Genomic DNA, 21234 nt, shown 5'->3' on the forward strand with positions numbered 1-21234 from the left:
GCCCTTCTCCGATTCATGCCCTGTCTCTCTAAAAAATAAATAAACATTAAAAAAATTTTTTTTTAATTTGATAGAATTATGACACAGTAAATTGAAAATTGACTGCAGTGGGTTTGGAGCATGAATGATTAAACTTAATGTTGATTTGGGATACAAAAAAGGATTAACATGACGATTGCAACAAGCAAATAGGATAATTCTTCCAAGGTTGGAGGGAAAAGTGGCCATCTTAAGGTATTCTTTTATTATAAACAGAAGCCAATTTTGGATGATTTAAACAAAGAAACAATTTATGAGAGGGCTAATAAAGTAGGAGAAATAGGGTCACTTCAGCTATCTAGTTAGTAGAAACTACTCAACTATCTCCTCCAATTATTACTGCTAAAATAAATGCATTTCAATCACTTTTTTCCCAGTCCTGGTATTCCACTCAAGTTTCAAGGTGCAGGGGCAGAAACATGATTGGCTTGGCTTGAGTTCCCTGCCTTCATTTCACTAATGAGGGGGCAAGACACCAGAATTTACAGTCCCACTAAGACTGCATACATTGAAGAATGGGAAACACAACTATACAAAAGGAAAATGGTGAACAACTATACAAAAGGAATTAAGGAGACATGTATGTTGATTATCAAAACACTCCCTGTGAGTGTACATTAAAGGGGTCTCCAAATCAGGGAGAGGAGCAGGATGGTCTTATCAGAGATGCTAAGCGAAGAGAGTTTCAAAGTGTCAAATGTTGCTTAAAGGATGAGGATTGTAAAGAAAAAGGCCTGTAACTCAATCAATTTTATTGAACTTTGGAGAATACAATTTTGGTAGAATAGTGAACAAGTGAATATAAAAGTCAGATTAGAAAAGGAAAGGAATGATGAGAGGTCCAGTTTTTAGTAAGTTCATAAACTGCTTCTTCCTCCATAGTGTACTTTATCTTGATTAAGCAACTCCAGGCACCCTTGAAAGCATAGCCAAGTCTATAAAATTTTTCACTTCCATTTTCATTAAATATTTGAAAGACAGTTTTGTGCCAGGGATAGATATTGTTCTAGTGAATAAGGTCCCTGCTTTCATGGGGCTTACAGTCCAGTAGGAGAATTAGGTAATAGATCAATAAACAATGCCTTTGCATGAAGCCTACTGAGCAAAATAACAACAACAACAACAACAAAACCCAACAACAATGCCTTCAGATAGTGGTAAATGCAATGAATAAAATTAGACTATTGTGACAGAGATAGGAGAAGAGAGGTCAACATTGTGTAGGATGGTCAGGGAAGGCCTCTACAGGAAGGTAAAATCTGAGCTAATCTGGAAAAACAAGGAGTGAACCACATGAAAACCCAGAAAAACTGGTATAAAGATTCTAAATCAGGAATGAACTTGTGTATACTTGAAGAACAAAGTTCTGTATGACTGAAGTCTCAAAGCAAAGTAGCAGATGATATCATATGAGCATGGGAAGAATAGCAAAAGTCAGGTCATGTAGAGCCTCAGTAAAGAGTTTGGTTTTTTGGGAAGGCAAACTGCTGCAGCCACTCTGGAAAACAGTATGGAAGCTCCTCAAAAAAACTAAAAATAGAACTACACTACAACCCAGCAATTGCACTACTAGGCATTTATCCACGGGATACAGATGTGCTGTTTCGAAGGGACACATGCACCCCCATGTTTATAGCAGCACTATTGACAATAGTCAAAGTATGGAAAGAGCCCAAATGTCCATCAATGGATGAATAGATAAAGAAGATGTGGTATATATATACAATGGATTATTGTTTGGCAATCAAAAAGAACTAAGTCTTGCTATTTGCAACTACGTGGATGGAACTGGAGGTCATTACGCTAAGTGAAATTAGTCAGAGAAAGACAAAAACCATATGACTTCACTCATATGAGAACTTTAAGAGACAAACAGATGAACATAAGGGAAGGGAAACAAAACTAATATAAAAACAGGAAGGGGACAAAACAGAAGAGACTCATAAATATGGAGAACAAACTGAGGGTTACAGGAGGGGGTGTGGGAGGGAGTGTGGGAGGGAGTGTGAGAGGGGATGTGGGAGGGGGTGTGGGAGGGGGTATGGGCTAAGTGGGTAAGGGGCACTAAGGAATCTACTCCTGAAATCATTGTTGCACTATATGCTAACTAATTTGGATGTAAATTTAAAAAAAAAAATTTGGCTTTTATTCTAAGCGCAACAGGAAGACACTGGACAGTTGTAAGTAGAGAAGTAACGTGAAGTGGTATACCTATCTTTCTAAAAGATCCCTCTGGGGGCACCTGGGTGGCTCAGCCAGTTAGGTGTCTGGCTTTGGCTCAGGTCATGATCTCGTGTTTCATGAGTTCGAGCCCGCATAGGGCTCTGTGTGGACAGCTCAGAGCCTGGAACCTGCTTCAGACTCTGTCTCCCTCTCTCTCTGCCCCTCCCCTGCTCACTTTCTGTCTCTCAAAAATAAATAAATGATAAAAAAATTAAAAAACAAACAAATGACTAAAAGATCCCTCTAGCTGCTACTGTAGAAAATAGATTATAGGGGAGGTATGTGAAAGTAGGGAGACTAATTGGGAGGCTATTGCTGTTATCCATGTGAGAAAAGACTTTGGCTTACAGTATGGATAGTAAATGGCAATGGAAGGATTATATTTAAGATATATTTTGTGTATAAGTGAAAGGACTTGCTGTTATGGAATGTGGGATTGAGGATATTAAAGAAATCAAGTATCTTCAATTTTTGGTTTGAACAAAACTGGATGGATGGTGGTACATACTGAAATAAAGGATATACTTCTTTTGGGAGGTGATTTGGGGAGTTAAGTTTGAAATATTTATTACACAAGTAAGTCAAGATGTCAGGTTGATGGTTGGTTATACCAATCTGGAGCTGAGAAGAAAAATCAGGATTGCATATACATATAAGTATCCTTTTCATCAATTTGAAATAATTCCTTATCTGCCGTTTTCTAATCTAACCAACATATTACCCATGGAAAAAAATACTTGTTAAAAATAAATGAATCAAGGGGCACCCGGCTGGCTCAGCCAATGGAGCATGTGACTTGATCTCAGGGTCTTGAGTTGGAGCCCTATATTGGGTATAGAGTGTTTATAAATACATACATACAAATATTAATAAATATAAACAAATCAAGAAAACCCAAAATTCACAAAGAAAAATGCATTAGCCAAACTACTACTATATTCTACTAACTGTCCTCTATAGAACTTGCCTTTAGAGTTTGGCTGTCATAAGATAGAATACACTGGCATTTTTCATAAAACTGCCTTCTAAGATATCATTTAATGCCCCATAATCAGAAATCCTCTGTCAAATTCAGGACCCAAGGCCACAGCTAACATACAAATAAATTCCAAATGGAAAGTAAAAATTGGAGCATTTAATAATCATGGAGTGAGAGTTTCTAATTAGAACACTCAGAAACAAAATAATGGTAAAAAATGACTATATAAAAACCATATTTCTGGGGTGCTTGGGTGGCTCAGTCGGTTGAGTGTCCGACTTCAGCTCAGGTCATGATCTTGCAGTTCATGGGTTCGAGCCCCGTGTCGGGCTGTGTGCTGACAGCTCGGAGCCTGGAGCCTGCTTCATATTCTGTGTCTCCCTCTCTCCCTGCCTCTAACCCACTCGCATTCTGTCTCTGTCTCTCTCAAAATTAAATAAACATTAAAAAAAAAAAAAAAAGAACTCTTGCTGACTCATGAGACCAACCACACAATGGAAAAATGGACAAAAAATATGAACAGCCACTTCATAGAAAAAGAAATAGAGTAACTATGGGCACCTGGCTGGCTCATTTGGTAGAGCATGCAACTCTTGATCTCTAGGTCTTGAGTTCAAGCCCCACGTTGGGCATAGAGCTTACTTTAAAAAAAAAAAAAAGAGGGGCATCTGGGTGGCTCAGTCAGACAAGTGTCCAACTCTTGACTTCGGCTTAGGTCATGATCTCACAGTTCCGTGGGTACTAGCTCTGTGTCGGGCGCTGTGCTGACAATGCGGAGCCTGCTTGGGGATTCTCTCTCTCCCTCTGTCTCTACCCCTCCCCTTCTCTCTCTCTCTCTCAAAAATAAATAAACTTAAAAAAAAAAGGAGTAACATTAAAGTAGATGAAAAGATGGATGTCCAACCTCACCTATAAAAAAAGAACAAGAAAAATGTAGTATCACACTACAAGATGTCATTTTTAAAAGTTTATTTATTTATTTTGGGAGAGAGAGAGAGCTCATGAAAGTGGGGAAAGGGTGGGGAAGAGGCAGAAAGAGAATCCCAAGCAGGCTCCACTCTGTCAGCACAGAGCCCCAATATGTGGCTTGAACTCACAAATCCATGAGACCATGACCTGAGCCAAAACCAAGAGTTAAAGTTTAACCGACTGAGCCACCCAGGTGACCCTCGTCTTTCTTTTCTGTTTTTCAATTAATTTTTAAAGTAATATTTGCACAAGATTTTATTTTATTTTATTTTATTTTAATTTATTTTATATATAGACACATGAACAGGGGAGAGGGGCAGAGTGAAAGGAGAGAATCGTAAGCAGGCTCCATGCTCAGCATGGATTCCGACACAGGACTCTATCTGTGCCAGTGTCAATGCAGAGCCTGCTTGGGATTCTGTCTCTCCCCATCTCTGTGCCCCTCCCCCCTCTCAAAAATAAATAAACATTAAAAAAAATGATTAAAAATAGAAGCACCCTACAGCACAACAATTGCACTACTAGATAATTATCCGGAGGATAAAGGTATGCTGTTTTGAAGGGGCACATGCACCCCAATCTATAGCAGCACTATTGACAATAGCCAAAGTATGGAAAGAGCCCAAATGTCCATTGACTGATGAATGGATAAAGATGTGGTATACATATACAATGGAGTATTACTTGGCAATCAAAAAGAATGAAATCTTGCCATTTGCAACAGTGTGGATGTAACTAGAGTGTATTAAGCTAAGCAAAATTAGTCAGAGAAAGACAAGTATCATATGACTTCACTCATATGTGTAATTTAAGATGCAACACAGATGAACATAAGGGAAGGAAAACAAAAATAATATAAAAACAGGGAGGGGGACAAAACATAAGAGACTCTTAAATACAGAGAACAAACTGAGGGTTGTTGGAGGGGTTCTGGGTGAGCGAGGTGGGCTAAATGGGCAAGGAGCATTAAGGAGGACACATGTTCGGATGAGTAGTGGGTGTTATATGTAGGAGATGGATCACTGGATTCTACTCCTAAAGTCATTATATGGTAACTAATTTGGATGTAAATTAAAAAAAAAAAAAAAAAAACTCCAGAAAAACATTTTTTTCTCTTAAAGAACTGGTATACTTCTTATCATTAGACCAAAAGTTTGTGTAATCAATTATGTTTTTCTCTTTGCCTTGGCTTATATGACTTCTTAATACAAATTCTCTTTGCTACTTTTATCTGTATTAATTTTTAAATTTTAAAATTGGTAGGACATGTTTCCATGAGGTCTCAAGCCCTTCTTTTTTTTTTTTTTTTAAGTTTTTATTTATTCTTTGCACAAGTGCTGGAGGGGTAGAGAGACAGAGAGAATCTCAAGCAGGCTCCCCATCATCAGCACAGAGCCCAATACGAGGACTGAACCAATGAACTGCAACATCATGATCTGAGCAAAATCAAGAGTTGGATGCTTAACAGTTTGAACCATCCAGACACCCCTCAAGCCCTTCTTAGAGAACCCAAGTTTTATATTCTCATAAAACAGGCTACACATAAAATCATTATCAGAGTAACGGTGTTTAAAAACGCACATCTTCCATGCGCCTGGGTGGCTCAGTCGGTTAAGCCTCCAACGTTGGCTCAGGTCATGATCTTGCAGTTTGTGAGTTTGAAGCATGAGTGGGACTCAGCGCTGACAACTTAGAGTCTAGATAGAGCCTGCCTTAGATTCTGTGTCTCCCTCTCTCTCTCTGCCCCTCCCCCACTCACACTCTGTCTCTGTCTCTCTATCTCTCAAAAATAAGCACTAAAAATTTTTTTAATAATAAAAAAATAAAAATTCACATATTCTATACATAACGAGAGTCAAATGGATAATGAGAGTCACATGCATAGTTGAAGCACAGAAAGGCCAATGTCAATGGTGAACTAAATCTGAAAACAAAGGATTATACCATGGTCAAAAATACACAAACTCTTGTCAACATGTTTTATGCCAAAATCATTTCTGAGGGAGCAAAATGTTCTGTAAATTTTTAACAGTAACAGTAAATTTAGGCACTGACGTTAACTAAAAATACATATTATGAACAGCCAGCCTCTCTTCTGCAACTCAATGTTTTTTTTTAAAGCAATAGAACATTTCAACATTATGTCTCAAAACTGAAATGCAGTGTATTAGAATAAAAATCTTAGTATTATTGATTTTGAAAATTAAAAAAATGTGCAAATGTCAGTATTTTTCATATTTTTAATATTGCTCATTTAAGTGAATATTAATAATGCCTCTACAAAAGGAGAAACCACAAAATATCCAACAATGAATTTACCATCATTTAGACCTGTCTTGTTTTATAAATAAGAGAAAGGCATAAGAAAATAAAGGTGCCAATATTGATACAGCTTATTAATGTCTCAGATGAAATTAGAATGCAGGTCTTCTGACTCTCGGCCTATGTTTTCTCTACCACACTATAACTTATCACTGGTAACTAGATGTAAACATTTTAGTAGGAACATTATTAACAACAAAAACAGTAATTAGAAAATAAAAATAGTTGATCTAAGAAATGAAAATTAAATTTATTAGGGTTAGAATTTAAGCTAGTAGGAATAGTTTGAAAATATTCCAAAGACAAATCAACTGTCCCAAACTTGATAAACAATAAAAGTCAATAAAACAAAAAGTGTTAACTCGTATAAATTTATAAACCATTCAATCACTATTAGAAATAACCCAAATGTCCATCAAGAGTTGAATGAATAAACAAAATGTGGTATATACATACAATAGAATATTGTTCAGCCATAAAAATGAAGTTATTACACATGCTACAACATGGATGAACCTTGAAAACATTATGCCAAGTGAAATAAACCAGGCATAAAAGGCAAAATGTTGCATGATTCCACTTATATAAAATACAGGGATGCCTGGATAGTTCAGTCAGTTGAGCCACCAACTCTTGATTTCAGCTCAGGTTGTGATCCCAGGGTCATGGGATCAAGCCCTGAGTCAGGGTTCATGCTGAGCATGGAGCCTAATTAATACTCTTTCTGTCTCTTTCCTCTTTCCCTCACCCCACCTCTCTCTCAAATAAAAATACATAAATTAATAAAAAATAAAAATAAAATGCATACAATAGGCAAATTAGAAATGGAGTAGATTAGAGATTACCAGGAGCTTGGGGGGAGGCAGTGTGTGGAATGGAAAATTATTGCTTCAAGGGTACAGAGTTTCTGTTTGGGTGATAAAAAGTTTTAGAAATAGGGATGACTATACAACACTGTGCATGCAGTTAATGTCATTGAATTGCACACTTAAAAATGATTAAAATAGCAAATTTTATATCTATTTTATCACAATTTTTAAAAGTAAAAAAAAAATTGAGTGTGCCTGGCTGGCTCAGTCCACCCAGGCGCCCTAGAAAAACAGAATTCATTCTAAATTTTATTTGAAATACTTATTCATTCAACAAGTAGTTGTTAAATGTGTACATGTGTTAAGGCTTTGGATGAATAGAAGAAGGAATTAAAACAGACAAACCATCCTATCCCATCTACCTTACAGAGTTGCTGTGAGGATCAAATTAAATTATGTAAAGGTGTTTCAAAATCATAAGGCACTATGCAAATTCAAGCTAAAAGTTATAATACTTTGGGAAAAAGATACTTTAAAAAAGGATAAATTGTTATAAAATCAGGAAAGAATTAATTTAGAAAAAACCTACTGCATGTTTGAAATATTGCAGATTTATGAATTAAAGATATTACTGGGATTATCTCTATAGTTTCCTCTAGCAATAAAAGTCTATAATCATTGCATTGAAATGTTAAGCTTCTATCCTGAAAACAAAACAACAAAAGTCATGAGTTAGGGTGTCTGAGCTTTTAATTCTATACCTTATTATATTTTATACCTTTAATAACATTTTTGAAATAAAATTTATTTTCCAAGTCCATTAGCATGGAAAAAGTTTCTCAAAAAAGAACAAATTCTGAGTTGCTAGTATTTGTTTATTTTCCCCAGAATGAGTACTTTTTAAAGTAGACTATTAATGGCCTGTATTGTACTAACTGTGGCCAGGGCATTGCAAAACATGGAATTGCCTTAACAAATATTTTGGAAATAAATGTTTTGTATGTGTGTGTGCAAATATATCAATGTGTATATATGAATTACCAGAAAGAGTGATCATAGCAATGGCATTTAAATGGAGTAAAAGCCGGAGCACCTGGGTGGCTCAGTCCATTGAGTGTCTGACTCTGGATTCCAGCTCAGGGCATGATCTCTTGCACCGTGAGTGCAAAGCCTGCTTGGGATTCTCTCTCTCTCTCTCTGCCCCTCCCCTGCTCACCTGCTCTCTCTCTCCCAAAATAAAGAAACTTAAAAAAAAAAAATCAAAATAAAAAGAGTAAAAGGCAATATACAATCTTTTGGATTTACCACACTGCCTAACCTCAAAATGAAAGATGGATGGTGAGACTTTTAACTAATTTACTGGTAGCATTAGGTGGCAAATACACATATAAATTGTGGAATGATAGATATTCTATCACATCATGAGTTAAAACAGAAAAGACCGGGGGAAAATTTTATACTTCTGTATATTTTATAATTAAGAAAGAATAATAGTCTTTAAAAAAAAAGCTTTCAAAAAGCTAAGGAACTGTTAGGGTCAGGTGTAAGGCAGGGTAAAGACAAGAGTCAGAAGCTAAAAAATTTTAGCAAAGGCTTTATTGGGAGCTAAGGTCTCGGGCGAGGTTCTGGGACTCAGGGAGAGAGAGAGAGAGAGAGAGGAGTCAGGGAAGTCGCGCCTGGGTGTGGTGGGGTGGGGTGGAGTTTTTAAGCTGCAGCGGTTCCGGGTTTAGGTCCAGGTGGGCCTTTTTCGCGGCAGGTCATGCCGTCGCTTAGTGATTGGTTGACCTTCAATTCTTTCTGGTGCCCCGCTAGGGGCTTTTCGTTGGGTTGCGCTGGCAAGATGGCCGTCCCCTCTACTGTGGTTCCAAGGACATCCTAACAGGAACTATCTTTTTATATCCTTTTATATATTTATTATATATTTATATATAAATTATATATTTATATATATTATTAATATATTTATATATTATATATTATATATAAATATATTATAAATATATGATTTATATATAAATATATAATAAATATATAAATATATGTACATATACATAAATATATAATTTATATATATAATATATATGTACATATATATCCTTCATTCCCATGGGAATGACAATGAAAACAGTTAAAAAATGGCAATGTCTGTCTCCGTGCTTTTCAAACTTCAGTGTGTTTATCACCCAAGGACCATTATTTCTTGAATGTTACCAAATGAAGTGAGAGGCTGAATAATGGCTCCCCCAAAACATTTACAACCTAATTCTAAAATTTGTGAATGCTAATTTACATGCCAAAAGGGACTTTGCAGATGTGATTAAGGGTCTTGAGATAGGGAAATTATCCTGGATTATCTGACTGGGCTCTAAATGTAATCACAAGTGTCCTTATAAAAGGAAGGCAGGACACAGAGTTGGAAAAAGGCAATTGAGACAGACTGGAAACAGAGAGATTGGAAGATGCTACACTGCTGTCTTTGAAGATGGGCTATGAGCCAAAGAATGCAGACAGCCTCTAGAAGCTAGAAAAGGCAAGAAAATCGATTTTCCTTAGACCCTCCAGAAGGAACGCAGGCTTGCTGACACCTTGGTTTTAGCCCTGTGAAACTGATTACAGCTTCCAGAACTGTAAAATAATAAATCTGTGTTCTTTTAAGGACTTAATCTGTGGTAATTTTTTACAGCAGCAATGAAAAATTAATTCAAATCCTAATTTCAATTTCTTTTTTTAAAATGTTTATTCATTTATTTTTGAGTCAGAGAGCGAGCGAGCGAGCAGGGGGACAGGGCAGAGAGAGAATCCCAAACAGGCGTGACACTGTCAGTGTCCCACGCGGAGCTCAAACGCACGAACCGAGAGATCATGACCTGAGCTGAAACCAAGAGTCAGACACTTAACCGACTGAACCACTCAGGCACCCCCATAATTTCAATTTCTTTAAAAAAGGAACTTGTATGCTTATTAGAAGCATTGTTTATAACTCTAAAACTACAGTAGTAAAACTCCAAAAAGAACTTTAAAATTATGCACAACCATTAAAAACTATCATAGAAAAATTATGTGGAACACATGAGTGTATATTGGGCTCTTTAATTTTTTTTTAAAATATTTATTTATTTTTGACAGAGAGAGACAAAGAATGAGCGGGGGAGGGGCAGAGAGAGAGAGAGAGAGACAGACAGACAGACGGAATCCAAAGCAGGCTCCAGGCTCTGAGCGGTCAGCACAGAGCCCAACACAGGGCACAAACTCACAGACTGTGAGATCATGACCTGAGCTAAAGTTGGATGCTCAACCAACTGAGCCACCCAGCTGCCCCCATATTAGGCTCTTTAAAAAGCAGGTAAAAATTTTTAAAAAAATTTTACGTGTACATATTTTAAATTTCCTAGATTTCTACAGACCGAGTCGTCATCCCAAAATTAATGTGTCAAAGCCCAAACCTGTGTGTGACTATATTTGGAGCTTTGGGAAGGCAACTAATGTTAAATGAGGTCATACAGGTGAAGTCCTAATCTGATAGGACTGGTGGGCTTATAAGAAGATGAAGAGAGTTGGGAATGCAAGCTGGTGCAGCCACTCTGGAAAACAGTATGGAGGTTCCTCAAAAAACTAAAAATAGAACTACCCTACGACCCAGCAATTATACTTCTAGGCATTTATCCAAGGGATACAGATGTGCTGTTTCAAAGGGACACATGCACCCCCATGTTTATAGCAGCACTATTGACAATAGCCAAAGTATGGAAAGAGCCCAAATGTCCCATTGATGGATGAATGGATAAAGATGATGTGGTATATATATATACAATGAAGTATTACTCGGCAATCAAAAAGAATGAAATCTTGCCATTTGCAACTACATGGATGGAACTGGAGGGTATTATGCTAAGTGAAATTAGTCAGAGAAAGACAAAAATCATGACTTCACTCATGAGGACTTTAAGAGACAAAACAGATGAACATAAGGGAAGGGAAACAAAACTAATATAAAAACAGGGAAGGGGACAAAACAGAAGAGACTCATAAATATGGAGAACAAACTGAGGGTTACTGGAGGGGTTGTGGGAGGGGGGATGGGCTAAATGGGTAAGGGGCACTAAGGAATCTACTCCTGAAATCATTGTTTCACTATATGCTAACTAATTTGGGTGTAGATTTTAAAAAATAAAAAATAAAACAAGTTAAAAAAAAGATATAGATATTAAAAATAAAAAAAAAAAAAAGATGAAGAGAAAAAGATCTCTCTCTCCATGCACATTCACCAAGGAAAGGTCCTGTGAGCACTCAGTAAGTAGATGGTTGTCTACAAGCAAGGAAGAGAAGCTTCACCAGAACCAGATATCCAGGCACACTGATCTTGGACTACCAGCCTCTAAAACTGTGAGAGAATTCTGTTGCTTAAGTTTATGGCATTTTGTTATTGTGGCCCAAGCAGACTAAGATTTAAGTATATTATAACTAGAAGAACAGTGATCTTTTTAGCAAAAACAACTTTGAAAGGATATTTATATAAAGTTTATTTATAGAGTTGCACACACACAAAAAAGTTACAACCAAAAAGAAATACACGTGGCTTTGTCTATATCCTGGGTTCTATAGTTCTTTACAGTGTTATGATGCTTTATAAAATGAGATTCCTATAGTTCTGCTCCCTAGTAACACTGATATTTATCACTAATAACCCCCTGTCTTGATTTTGTGATTGGAGCATAGAGAATATAAAATGATGGGTAATTTTTTTATAATGACTGCATTAATAAAAATATATGCCTTAAAGACCTCAAAAATAATTATAATTAGTCATCCTACACTCAAATAGTCATTTGAAATTAGTCTTCTATAATTAGGACAACCATATGCCTGATTTGCCTGGGATGGTCCTGGTTTATGTCCAGTGTCCTGATGTGATTGTTAGCAGTGTCTAATTTCATTCTCAAAAAAGTCCTGGCAAACCCTAGTTATTCTATGAATAATCAATTACAGAATAACTGTGTTTTTTAAAACTTTATAAATTTAGTGTTCACTCTGGGAGAGGAGGAAATACCAATTGCCTCTAAAATGTGGAGACCATGGTTCAATTATTTAAATAATTTTCTTCCATTGGGAACCAGAGTAAATTTTGTGAATGAATTGAGAAGTACTAAAAAGAATCAGGTGCCAAAACACTTTTAGATGATTTTAAAACCATTCAAGAATCCAAATTTTTAATTCATTCAAACAGTGTTAAGATTATTCAAAGGAAAATGTCAATACATCTAGAATTCTAGAATGGATCACACCGTGTTTCAAAAATATAGAGATAAATAACTGTAAATTTATCAACTTGACTATTCTGGAAGATGTATGTTATAGACAATTTCTAGATAGGGTAACAGCTCCAAAGTCCTTCCCTTAACATTATAAAATAACATTAAAAAAATACACAAATGGGTTAGATTTTAGGATTGGGGTGACTAAAATCACATTGGTCATGTAAAGTTTATATCCTACCATTAAAACTGAATACAATAATATGCTGACTCATGGTGCTGGCTTTTCATTACAATAATAAAAACAAGTCATTTTTAAGAATTATGAAAACTACATTTAAAGAGGAGAACAAAATAGGAATGTGAAAAAAATATTTTCTTCCAAGGGTTTTCCACGCAATTAGCAAAAGAGGAAAAAACAGTCTGAATGGTAAATTCACACTGGCCACATGAGATCAGCTTTCCACATCTGCAAAAATACAATACCTGTATCATTTCTGCTGAATGTTACTAAAAAAGAAAATGGGGCAAAATATAATTGTAAAACTGCTTTTGAAAAATTCAGAGAATCATACTAATTAAATGTTTTTCACATTCAGTTCCTATGCTCTTGATTCAAACATCCCATACTGTGTGTTTACATTTTATAATGAGTCTACTACTTTGTATACATTACATCTTACAGCATCAATACATATGTATACTTTAAGATTAGTCTTTGGATTCCTGTTCTTCTTCTCATTCTCGTGACCGCTTCCGGGAATTCAATGAACCTTCTGTTTGCCAAGAACATGCAGGAGCAACAACAGCATCTCTAAATCCCTGAGGCTGGAAGATGAAAAAATATATAAGTATGCTTTAAGAACATCTAAAATAAAACTGGTCTTCCAAATATTTTTAACTGATAAGAGAGCTACTTTACTGAGACAGAAGTTACCAACCACTGTGAATGAAGAAGTTAAACCTCATGAGTACGTGTCCAAACCAGAGCTGTACTAAAGTATTTTATATCTAGAGTATTTTTTATATGTATGCGTGTATTTATTTATACATATATATATACATATATACACACATACAAATTTCAGTGCATTATAAACATATACTCTAAAAGACAATCCTTTTATTTATTTATGTTTATTTTTTAGAGAGAGAGAGAGACAGAGCGTGAGCAGGGGAGGGGCAGAGAGAGAGGGAGACACAGAATCTGAAGCAAGCTCCAGGCTCTGAACTATCAGCACAGAGTCTGATGCAGGGCTCGAACTCATGAACCGTGAGATTATAACCTGAGCGGGTGGGATGCTTAACCAACTGAGCCACCCAGGTGTCCCTAAAAGACAATCCTAACAAACTTTATGGTGGCTCTATTGGAAGAGGTAAAAGGAAGTAACAGGTATTAATTACTTAGGTGCTTTACAAATTATTTTCACAACTAAATAAAATTTTCCAGTTAGGATACTTTACTTTAAATTTTAGTGTTTTATTTATTTTTGAGAGAGAGAGAGAAAGACAAAGAGAAAGAGCACACATGAGTAGGGGAGAGGCAGAGACAGAGGGAGACAGAATCAGAAGCAGGCTCCAGACTCTGAGCTGTAAGCACAGAGCCTTATGCAGGGCTTGAACCCACGAACTGCGAGATCATGACCTGAACTAAAGTTAGATGCTTAACCAATTGAGCCACCCAGGTGCCCCTCCAGTTAGGATACTTTAAATGCACCTAGGCAGTACAAAGACTAAATCGATGATTCAATTTCAGAATCTCTATTTCTGTTTTTGTCCTTAAAAATGAGACACCAAGAATATATTTGGCTCAACACTACTGATAAATATGCATATTTCAGCCAAAAAGAGTGTGTTCTATGATTTTAAATTATAGGAAAATTAACATTTTAAAGTAGGATATATTTGGTGGCTATGATAGATCTATAATATCTACAGACTAAAATGAGTAGTGTTAGTATTTTTTCTTGGAAAATCTTTAACAACTTTCACTTAAAAAATTTTTAATATCCTGACATTACATATGGCATGGAACACACTAGCCTACAAATAAGTATTTCCTCTGTTCTTAAGAATAAATTTCAGTCCAATTGTGACTAGAATATTCTGTATATATACTACTATTTTGGGGATAATGTTCTAAGCATCAAAAGCTGTCCTCAAATATGCTTGCTGCCTACAGGAGTTAACAGAAGCAATTTGTAAATGCTCTCTTCAGATAATTACTGCCCACCAACACCAAAATCCCACTCTAATCAAATGATACTGACTGTGATTTGAAACAGTACTGTAGATTCCTTCTGGCTTGGTGATTTGCACAATGTTGCCAACCTGCTTAGAGAAAAAGAATAAATATACACAAATACATGATCTTAATTAATTAGTTCAGATGACTGATTTAATAATTTAAATTTAGTTTTTTCCTACAATTCTATTGCTTTGTTCTCTAAGGACACAGAAAGTAGAAAGCAAAGAAATATCAAAAATACTCCCTTTAATCAATAGCTATATGTATGCACATAATAATTATTTTATATAATAATAGACTTGTTTACCTAAGTGGAATTTTAAGCAATCTAAAAGTCCAATGACTAATTCAAATAATTTTCGATGTGACAAAATACTATTGATGTTTAAGAAAATAATGTGGAAGAAAATATTTAATTAGATGGGAAAACATTAATAATATATTAAGTAAAAGTTATGCTGTATGATCCCACCTTTATGAGTAAGTATGTAAATACACATAGACAGGAAAATTAGTAGAAGACCACAGTCAAAAAGTTAAGCTGTTATTACAGGATAAAAGGAGTTTTTTTGTTTATATTTTTCCAACTTTTTGCAGTCATCATGTATTTTTTGTTATGATAGAAGTATTAAGACAATTTCTTGGGATATAAATGAGGAATACATACTCAATACTAATACAAATAAGCAAGGAAGACACATTCTTTCAAAATGATTACGTCCAGAAGAATCACTGTCATGACAAGAACAAGGTCTGTTTAGGCAGAATTCAAAAAATTTTTTAGTGTTTATTTATTTTTGAGAGAGAGAGAGAAAGCAGGGGAGGGGCAGAGAGGGAGGGAGACACAGAATCCGAAGCACCTGAAACAGCCTCCAGGCTCTGAGCTTCAGCACAGAGCCTGACGCGGAATTCAAACCCACAGACCATGAGATCATGACCTGAGCTGAGGTCGGACACTTAACTGACTGAACCACCCAGGCACCCCTGTTTAGGTAGAGTTTTATCATGTACTATGCAAAGTAATATAAAACTAAAAGCTGAAAGTAGTTAGAAATAAAATTCTAAGTTCTTATTAACTTTGCTCAAATATTGTAACAGCAAACAAATACAACAAAAGCTTTTATTTTATTATTTAAAAAATTTTTTAATTAAGTAAGCTCTCTATGCCCAACTTGGGACTCAAACTCATGACCCCAAGATCAAGAAGCACGGCTCTACAGACTGAGCCAGCCAGGTGCCCTAAGCAAAAACTTTTAAAGTTCCTTTTAAAATCACTTTAAAACTGATATAACTTATTCACAATAGGCAAAAGATAGAAGCAACCCAAGTGTCTGACAGATGAATGGAAACATAAAAAGTGGTTTCTATGCATAATGGAGTATTATTTAGTCTTAAAAAGGAAAGAAATTCTTGTCACGTGTTATGATGAACATTGAAAACTATGCTATGTGAAAAAAGGCCAGTCATAATAGGACAAATATTGTATCATTTTACTTATATGAGGTGCCTAGAGTAGTCAAATTCATAGACAGAATGTAGAATAGTGGTTGCCACAAGCTGATGGGAGGGAAGAATAGGGAGTCAGTGTTTAATGGGAAGAGTTTCAGTTGGGGAAGAAGGAAAAGCTGTGGAGATGGATGGTGGTGATGACTGCACAATAATGTGAGTGTACTTCATGTCACTAAACTGTACACTTAAATGAAAAAAATGATGAATTTTATGATATGTACAATTTACCACAATTTTATTAAAAAAATTTTTTTTTAAGTAAGCTCTACGTCCAACATGGGGCTTGAACTCACAACCCCAAAATCAAGAGTGGCATGCTCTACTGACTGAGCCAGGTAGATTTACCACAATTTTTAAAAATGGATAAAACTGCACAAATAGCAGTTTCTAACAGAGAAAAATCACAAACTCTCAGAGTTAAAAGGTTCATTAATTTCCACACAATATAATGTTGATTTTTCTTTCTTTTTTTTTTATTGGCTGCTTGGAGTTTATTTTCCACTTGGTGCAAGGCACAAGGTTACAAGGTATGTCAAGATGCCTTGCGTGTGGCTTAGAAAGTAACGAGTGGGGTTCTCTCAACTTCCTTTTTGGTGTTTTGCCGTTTTGATATAAAAGAACCCAACTGCTTCTGCTTGCTGCAGCCTACCTAGTCTATGAGGAGGGGAAAGATGGGTAGGGGTTGTGATATGAGCTTAGGGTCTCCTAAAGCCTAGTGGCTGGTAGTGGCCACTCAGGGCTGTGTTGGCTTTGCCAGGCTGGCCACCAGGCTGCTTCCTCATGGTTTCCAGAGCCAAGTCACAGGTGATCGTGCCATTGGAGGCCTGGGAATTCCAACACTGTAGCCATGAACAGGAGAGTAGACTTCCTGAAAAAAGAAGCTTGCTTACCACTGACCCAAGTCAGCCTTGGGGAGACCAGGGTGGTAAGGGATGGCTTCCCCAGGATACTCTGCACTTATGCAGGACCTCTTACTGGAAGTGGAACCCTGGAGGCACCAGTATTAGTCATGGGTGGCCACGAGCGAGCCACTGGAGAGGATGACTGCCATGCTGTTGCTTGTAGGCTGATGGAAACTTTGGCACCAATCCCTTACGGGCCTTGGTGTGTGATCACAGGTGGTAGGGACAGGGACGCTAGGCCACATAGCCCACGGCAGAGGAAGCCACAGAAGGCCACTCCCTGACCAAGATGCAAGCAAAGTCTAATTTGTTTTCAAAGAAAATTCGAAAAGGACATCTTGGTTTATGATCTGTTACTCTTCAAATTTTGAAATTGCCCCTCCACACAGGCACAATTCAAAAGAGAAGCAATCAGAGATCACAGTCCATTAGCTTAATGTCTTAGGTTTGTACTTTTAGGACAAAAATGGCAGAATCCAAAATGTCATATACTCTGTAACTGCAACTGTATACAAAAATGAAATAATTGCTGAGTAATATGTAATATAAGAATGGCATTAGGGACTGAGATTATAAGTTTTTACAATGCTTTAGAGTTGATAATTCTAACTTTAATACAAAATATAACAGAAAAATTGGGGCACCTGGCTGGCTCAGTTGGTACAGCATGGGATTCTTTTTTTAATTTTTTAAAACATTTATTTATTTTCGAAAGACCGAAAGATGGCATAAGAACAGACACTCAGATCAATGGAACAGAATAGAGAACCCAGAAATTGACCCACAAACGTATGGCCAACTAATCTTTGACAAAGCAGGAAAGAATCCAGTGGAATAAAGATAGTCTCTTCAGCAAGCGGTGCTGGGAAAACTGAACAGCAACATGCAGAAGAATGAACCTGGAACACTTTCTTACACCATACACAAAAATAAACTCAAAATGGATGAAAGACCTAAACGTAAGAAAAGAAGCCATCAAAATCCTTGAGGAGAAAGCAGGCAAAAACCTCTTTGATCTTGCCCACAGCAACTTCTTACTCAATACGTCTCAGGAGGCAAGGGAAACAAAAGCAAAGATGAACTCTTGGGACCTCATCAAAATAAAAAGCTTCTGCACAGGGAAGGAAACAAACAGCAAAACTAAAAGGCAACCGACAGAAAGGGAGAAGATATTTGCAAATGACATAACAGATAAAGGGTTAGTATCCAAAATCTAGAAAGAACTTATCAAACTCAACACCCAAAAAACAAATAATCCAGTGAAGAAATGGGCAAAAGACATGAATAAACACTTCTTCAAGGAAGACATCCAGATGGCCAACCGACACATGAAAAAATCCTCCACATCACTCATCATTGGGAAAATACAAATCAAAACCACAATGAGATACCACCTCACACCTGTCATGAACAACTCAGGCAACAACAGATGTTGGCAAGGATGTGGAGAAAGAGGATCTCTTTTGCATTGCTGGTGGCAATGCAAGCTGGTGCAGCCACTCTGGAAAACAGTATGGAAGTTCCTCAAAAAACTAAAAATAGAACTACCCTATGACCCAGCAATTGCACTACTAGGCATTTATCCAAGGGATACAGGTGTGCTGTTTCAAAGGGACACATGCACCCCCACGTTTATAGCAGCACTATTGACAATAGCCAAAGTATGGAAAGAGCCCAAATGTCCATCGACGGATGAATGGATAAAGAAGATGTGGTATATATATACAATGAAGTATTACTCGGCAATCAAAAAGAATGAAATCTTGCCATTTGCAACTACATGGATGGAACTGGAGGGTATTATGCTAATTGAAATTAGTCAGTCAGAGAAAGACAAAAATCATATGGCTTCACTCATATGAGGACTTTAAGAGACAAAACAGATGAACATAAGGGAAGGGAAACAAAACTAATATAAAAACAGGGAGGGGGACAAAACAGAAGAGACTCATAAATATGGAGAACAAACTGAGGGTTACTGGAGGGGTTGTGGGAGGGGGGATGGGCTAAATGGGTTAAGGGGCACTAAGGAATCTACCCCTGAAATCATTGTTTCACTATATGCTAACTAATTTGGATGTAAATTTTAAAAAATAAAATTTAAAATTAAAAAAAAAAAAAAAAAAAGACCGAGAAAAACAGAGCATGAGTGGGGGAGGGGCAGAGAGAGAGAGAGAGACACCGAATCCAAAGCAGGCTCCAGGCTCTAGGCTCTGAGTTGTCAACACAGAGCCCAGTGCAGGGCTCAAACCCATAAACCGTGAGATCGTGACCTGAGCTAAGTCAGACACTTAACCAACTGAGCCACCCAGCCCCCTGAGCATGGGATTCTTGACCTCTGAGTCATGAGTTAGAGGCCCACTTTGGGCACTGAGATTACTTAAAAAAATAAAAATAAAAGTAAAAAAAAAAAAAAAACATATATATATAGACACATATATGAACACACACATATGTATATACATATATGTATATACATATATATGTATACACATATACATATGTGTGTGTTCATATATGTGTCTATATATATATGTATTTTTTTTACTTTTATTTTTATTTTTTTAAGTATATGTATATATACTTTTTACTTTATAAGTATAAAAGTATATATAAGTATACTTTTTACTTTTATTTTTATTTTTTTAAGTATATGTATATTTTTTAAGTATATGTATATATATACATATGTGTGCACACATGTACATGTACATGTACATGTATATATACATACGTGTGTGTGTGTGTGTGTGTGTATATATATATATATATAAAAAGAGAGGTATGGTGTATTTTAACCTGTCTTGTTAAAAAATCATTCTTTTTGATTCAATAAAAATTAGCTAACCTTCTGAAAAATTATCTAAATCACGTCATATCACAATATGTCCAAAAAGATACCCAATACATCTGAATTTTCTGAGAAAATTATTAAAAAGTAAATGAGCTTTTCAGAAGCATTTACATGTTTATTAAAAATCCTAAAGTCAAGTAGGCATTAAATATTCAGGGTGAAAATTTTCCTCTAATTTCTAGGTAAAAATAAAATTTTATATTTCATATCTGCATCTCAAGAGATCTTTTTAAACAACAAACTAAACCAAAGAATCACTTGGCTCATGGCCCCAGCTAAGATGAAGCTTAACATATGGCTGAACTACACAGTTTGGGTCAGGAAGAAATAAGACAGAAGCACAATTTGTGCTCTAAAGCTGAGCACACATATGAAACACTATGTGGGGGTGTTGATGTATTACTCCACTCTACCACCAGATCTTTCTGGCAAAAAGTGATATAATTCTGAAAAATCTCAGCCTCATATTATCATGAATATGAAATTTGGAGGAAATCCCACACAATATACAGGACAGAGATAAAAGTATTTATTTGAATAACTGTTGGAATGTTATTTCATTGTTAGAGGGTAAAAGGGGTTTCTGGTTAAAAGATGGGGACTGAAGCATAAGATAGGACACTTAAGTTCAATTCTCAATATAAATTTGGCTAGTCAAGGTTTTTAGTTTTCTACTCTAACTGGAAGTGTTCATTTTTATAACTATTTTTCCCCAGTGTGAATTTCTATTTTCATCCTTTCAAGATAAACTAAATGTTAAAACACATACAAGACTTCATGCAACTTTAATGACTTAAAGATAACTGGTTTTAAACAATGAAGAACAAAACTATTTTAATTCTACTAAATGAGGTCAACTTATTCTGATCATAATAGAGTATGCAAATTACTTACATATATATCTAGCTGGGGAGAAAAAAACAGTTGGGAGAAAAAGGATTTTATCTAAAAAGGAAGATAAGAGCTATACTTTCAGATTTGCTGGCAATCAACACAATACTATAATTACATTCTAGAAACAGCAATTATAGGAAAAGAGACTATTATAGAGTCAGCTATAAACTTTGGATACTACTACTTATTTCATAGAGTTATTTGGAAAATAAAATGAAGTATTATATATACATA

At 36.0% G+C, this 21234-nt stretch overlaps 1 protein-coding gene and 1 pseudogene across 6 annotated transcripts in view; both read right to left on the reverse strand.

The window, feature by feature from the left end:
• Window positions 1-12531: 12531 nt before the first annotated feature.
• RAD51C (RAD51 paralog C) overlaps window positions 12532-21234 on the reverse strand; it is a 36423-nt gene continuing 27720 nt past the window's right edge. For 3 of the 6 annotated variants that reach the window (XM_086686842.1, XM_086686839.1, XM_086686837.1), the window contains one exon: window positions 12532-13421. In XM_086686842.1, coding sequence (XP_086542968.1) covers window positions 13358-13421 — 64 coding nt within the window. In that variant the 3' untranslated portion in view covers window positions 12532-13357. Of the gene's footprint in view, window positions 13422-14863; window positions 14925-21234 lie in introns of all 6 variants that reach the window. The other 3 variants (XM_086686838.1, XM_025917370.2, XR_015244039.1) reach the window with 2 other exon arrangements.
• Window positions 16592-19369, reverse strand: LOC147574234 (pancreatic progenitor cell differentiation and proliferation factor pseudogene; annotated as a pseudogene).

This window comes from Puma concolor, chromosome E1 (genome assembly GCF_028749965.1).
Source record: "Puma concolor isolate L17-30 chromosome E1, mPumCon1.1.hap2, whole genome shotgun sequence".
NCBI lineage: Eukaryota > Metazoa > Chordata > Mammalia > Carnivora > Felidae > Puma > Puma concolor.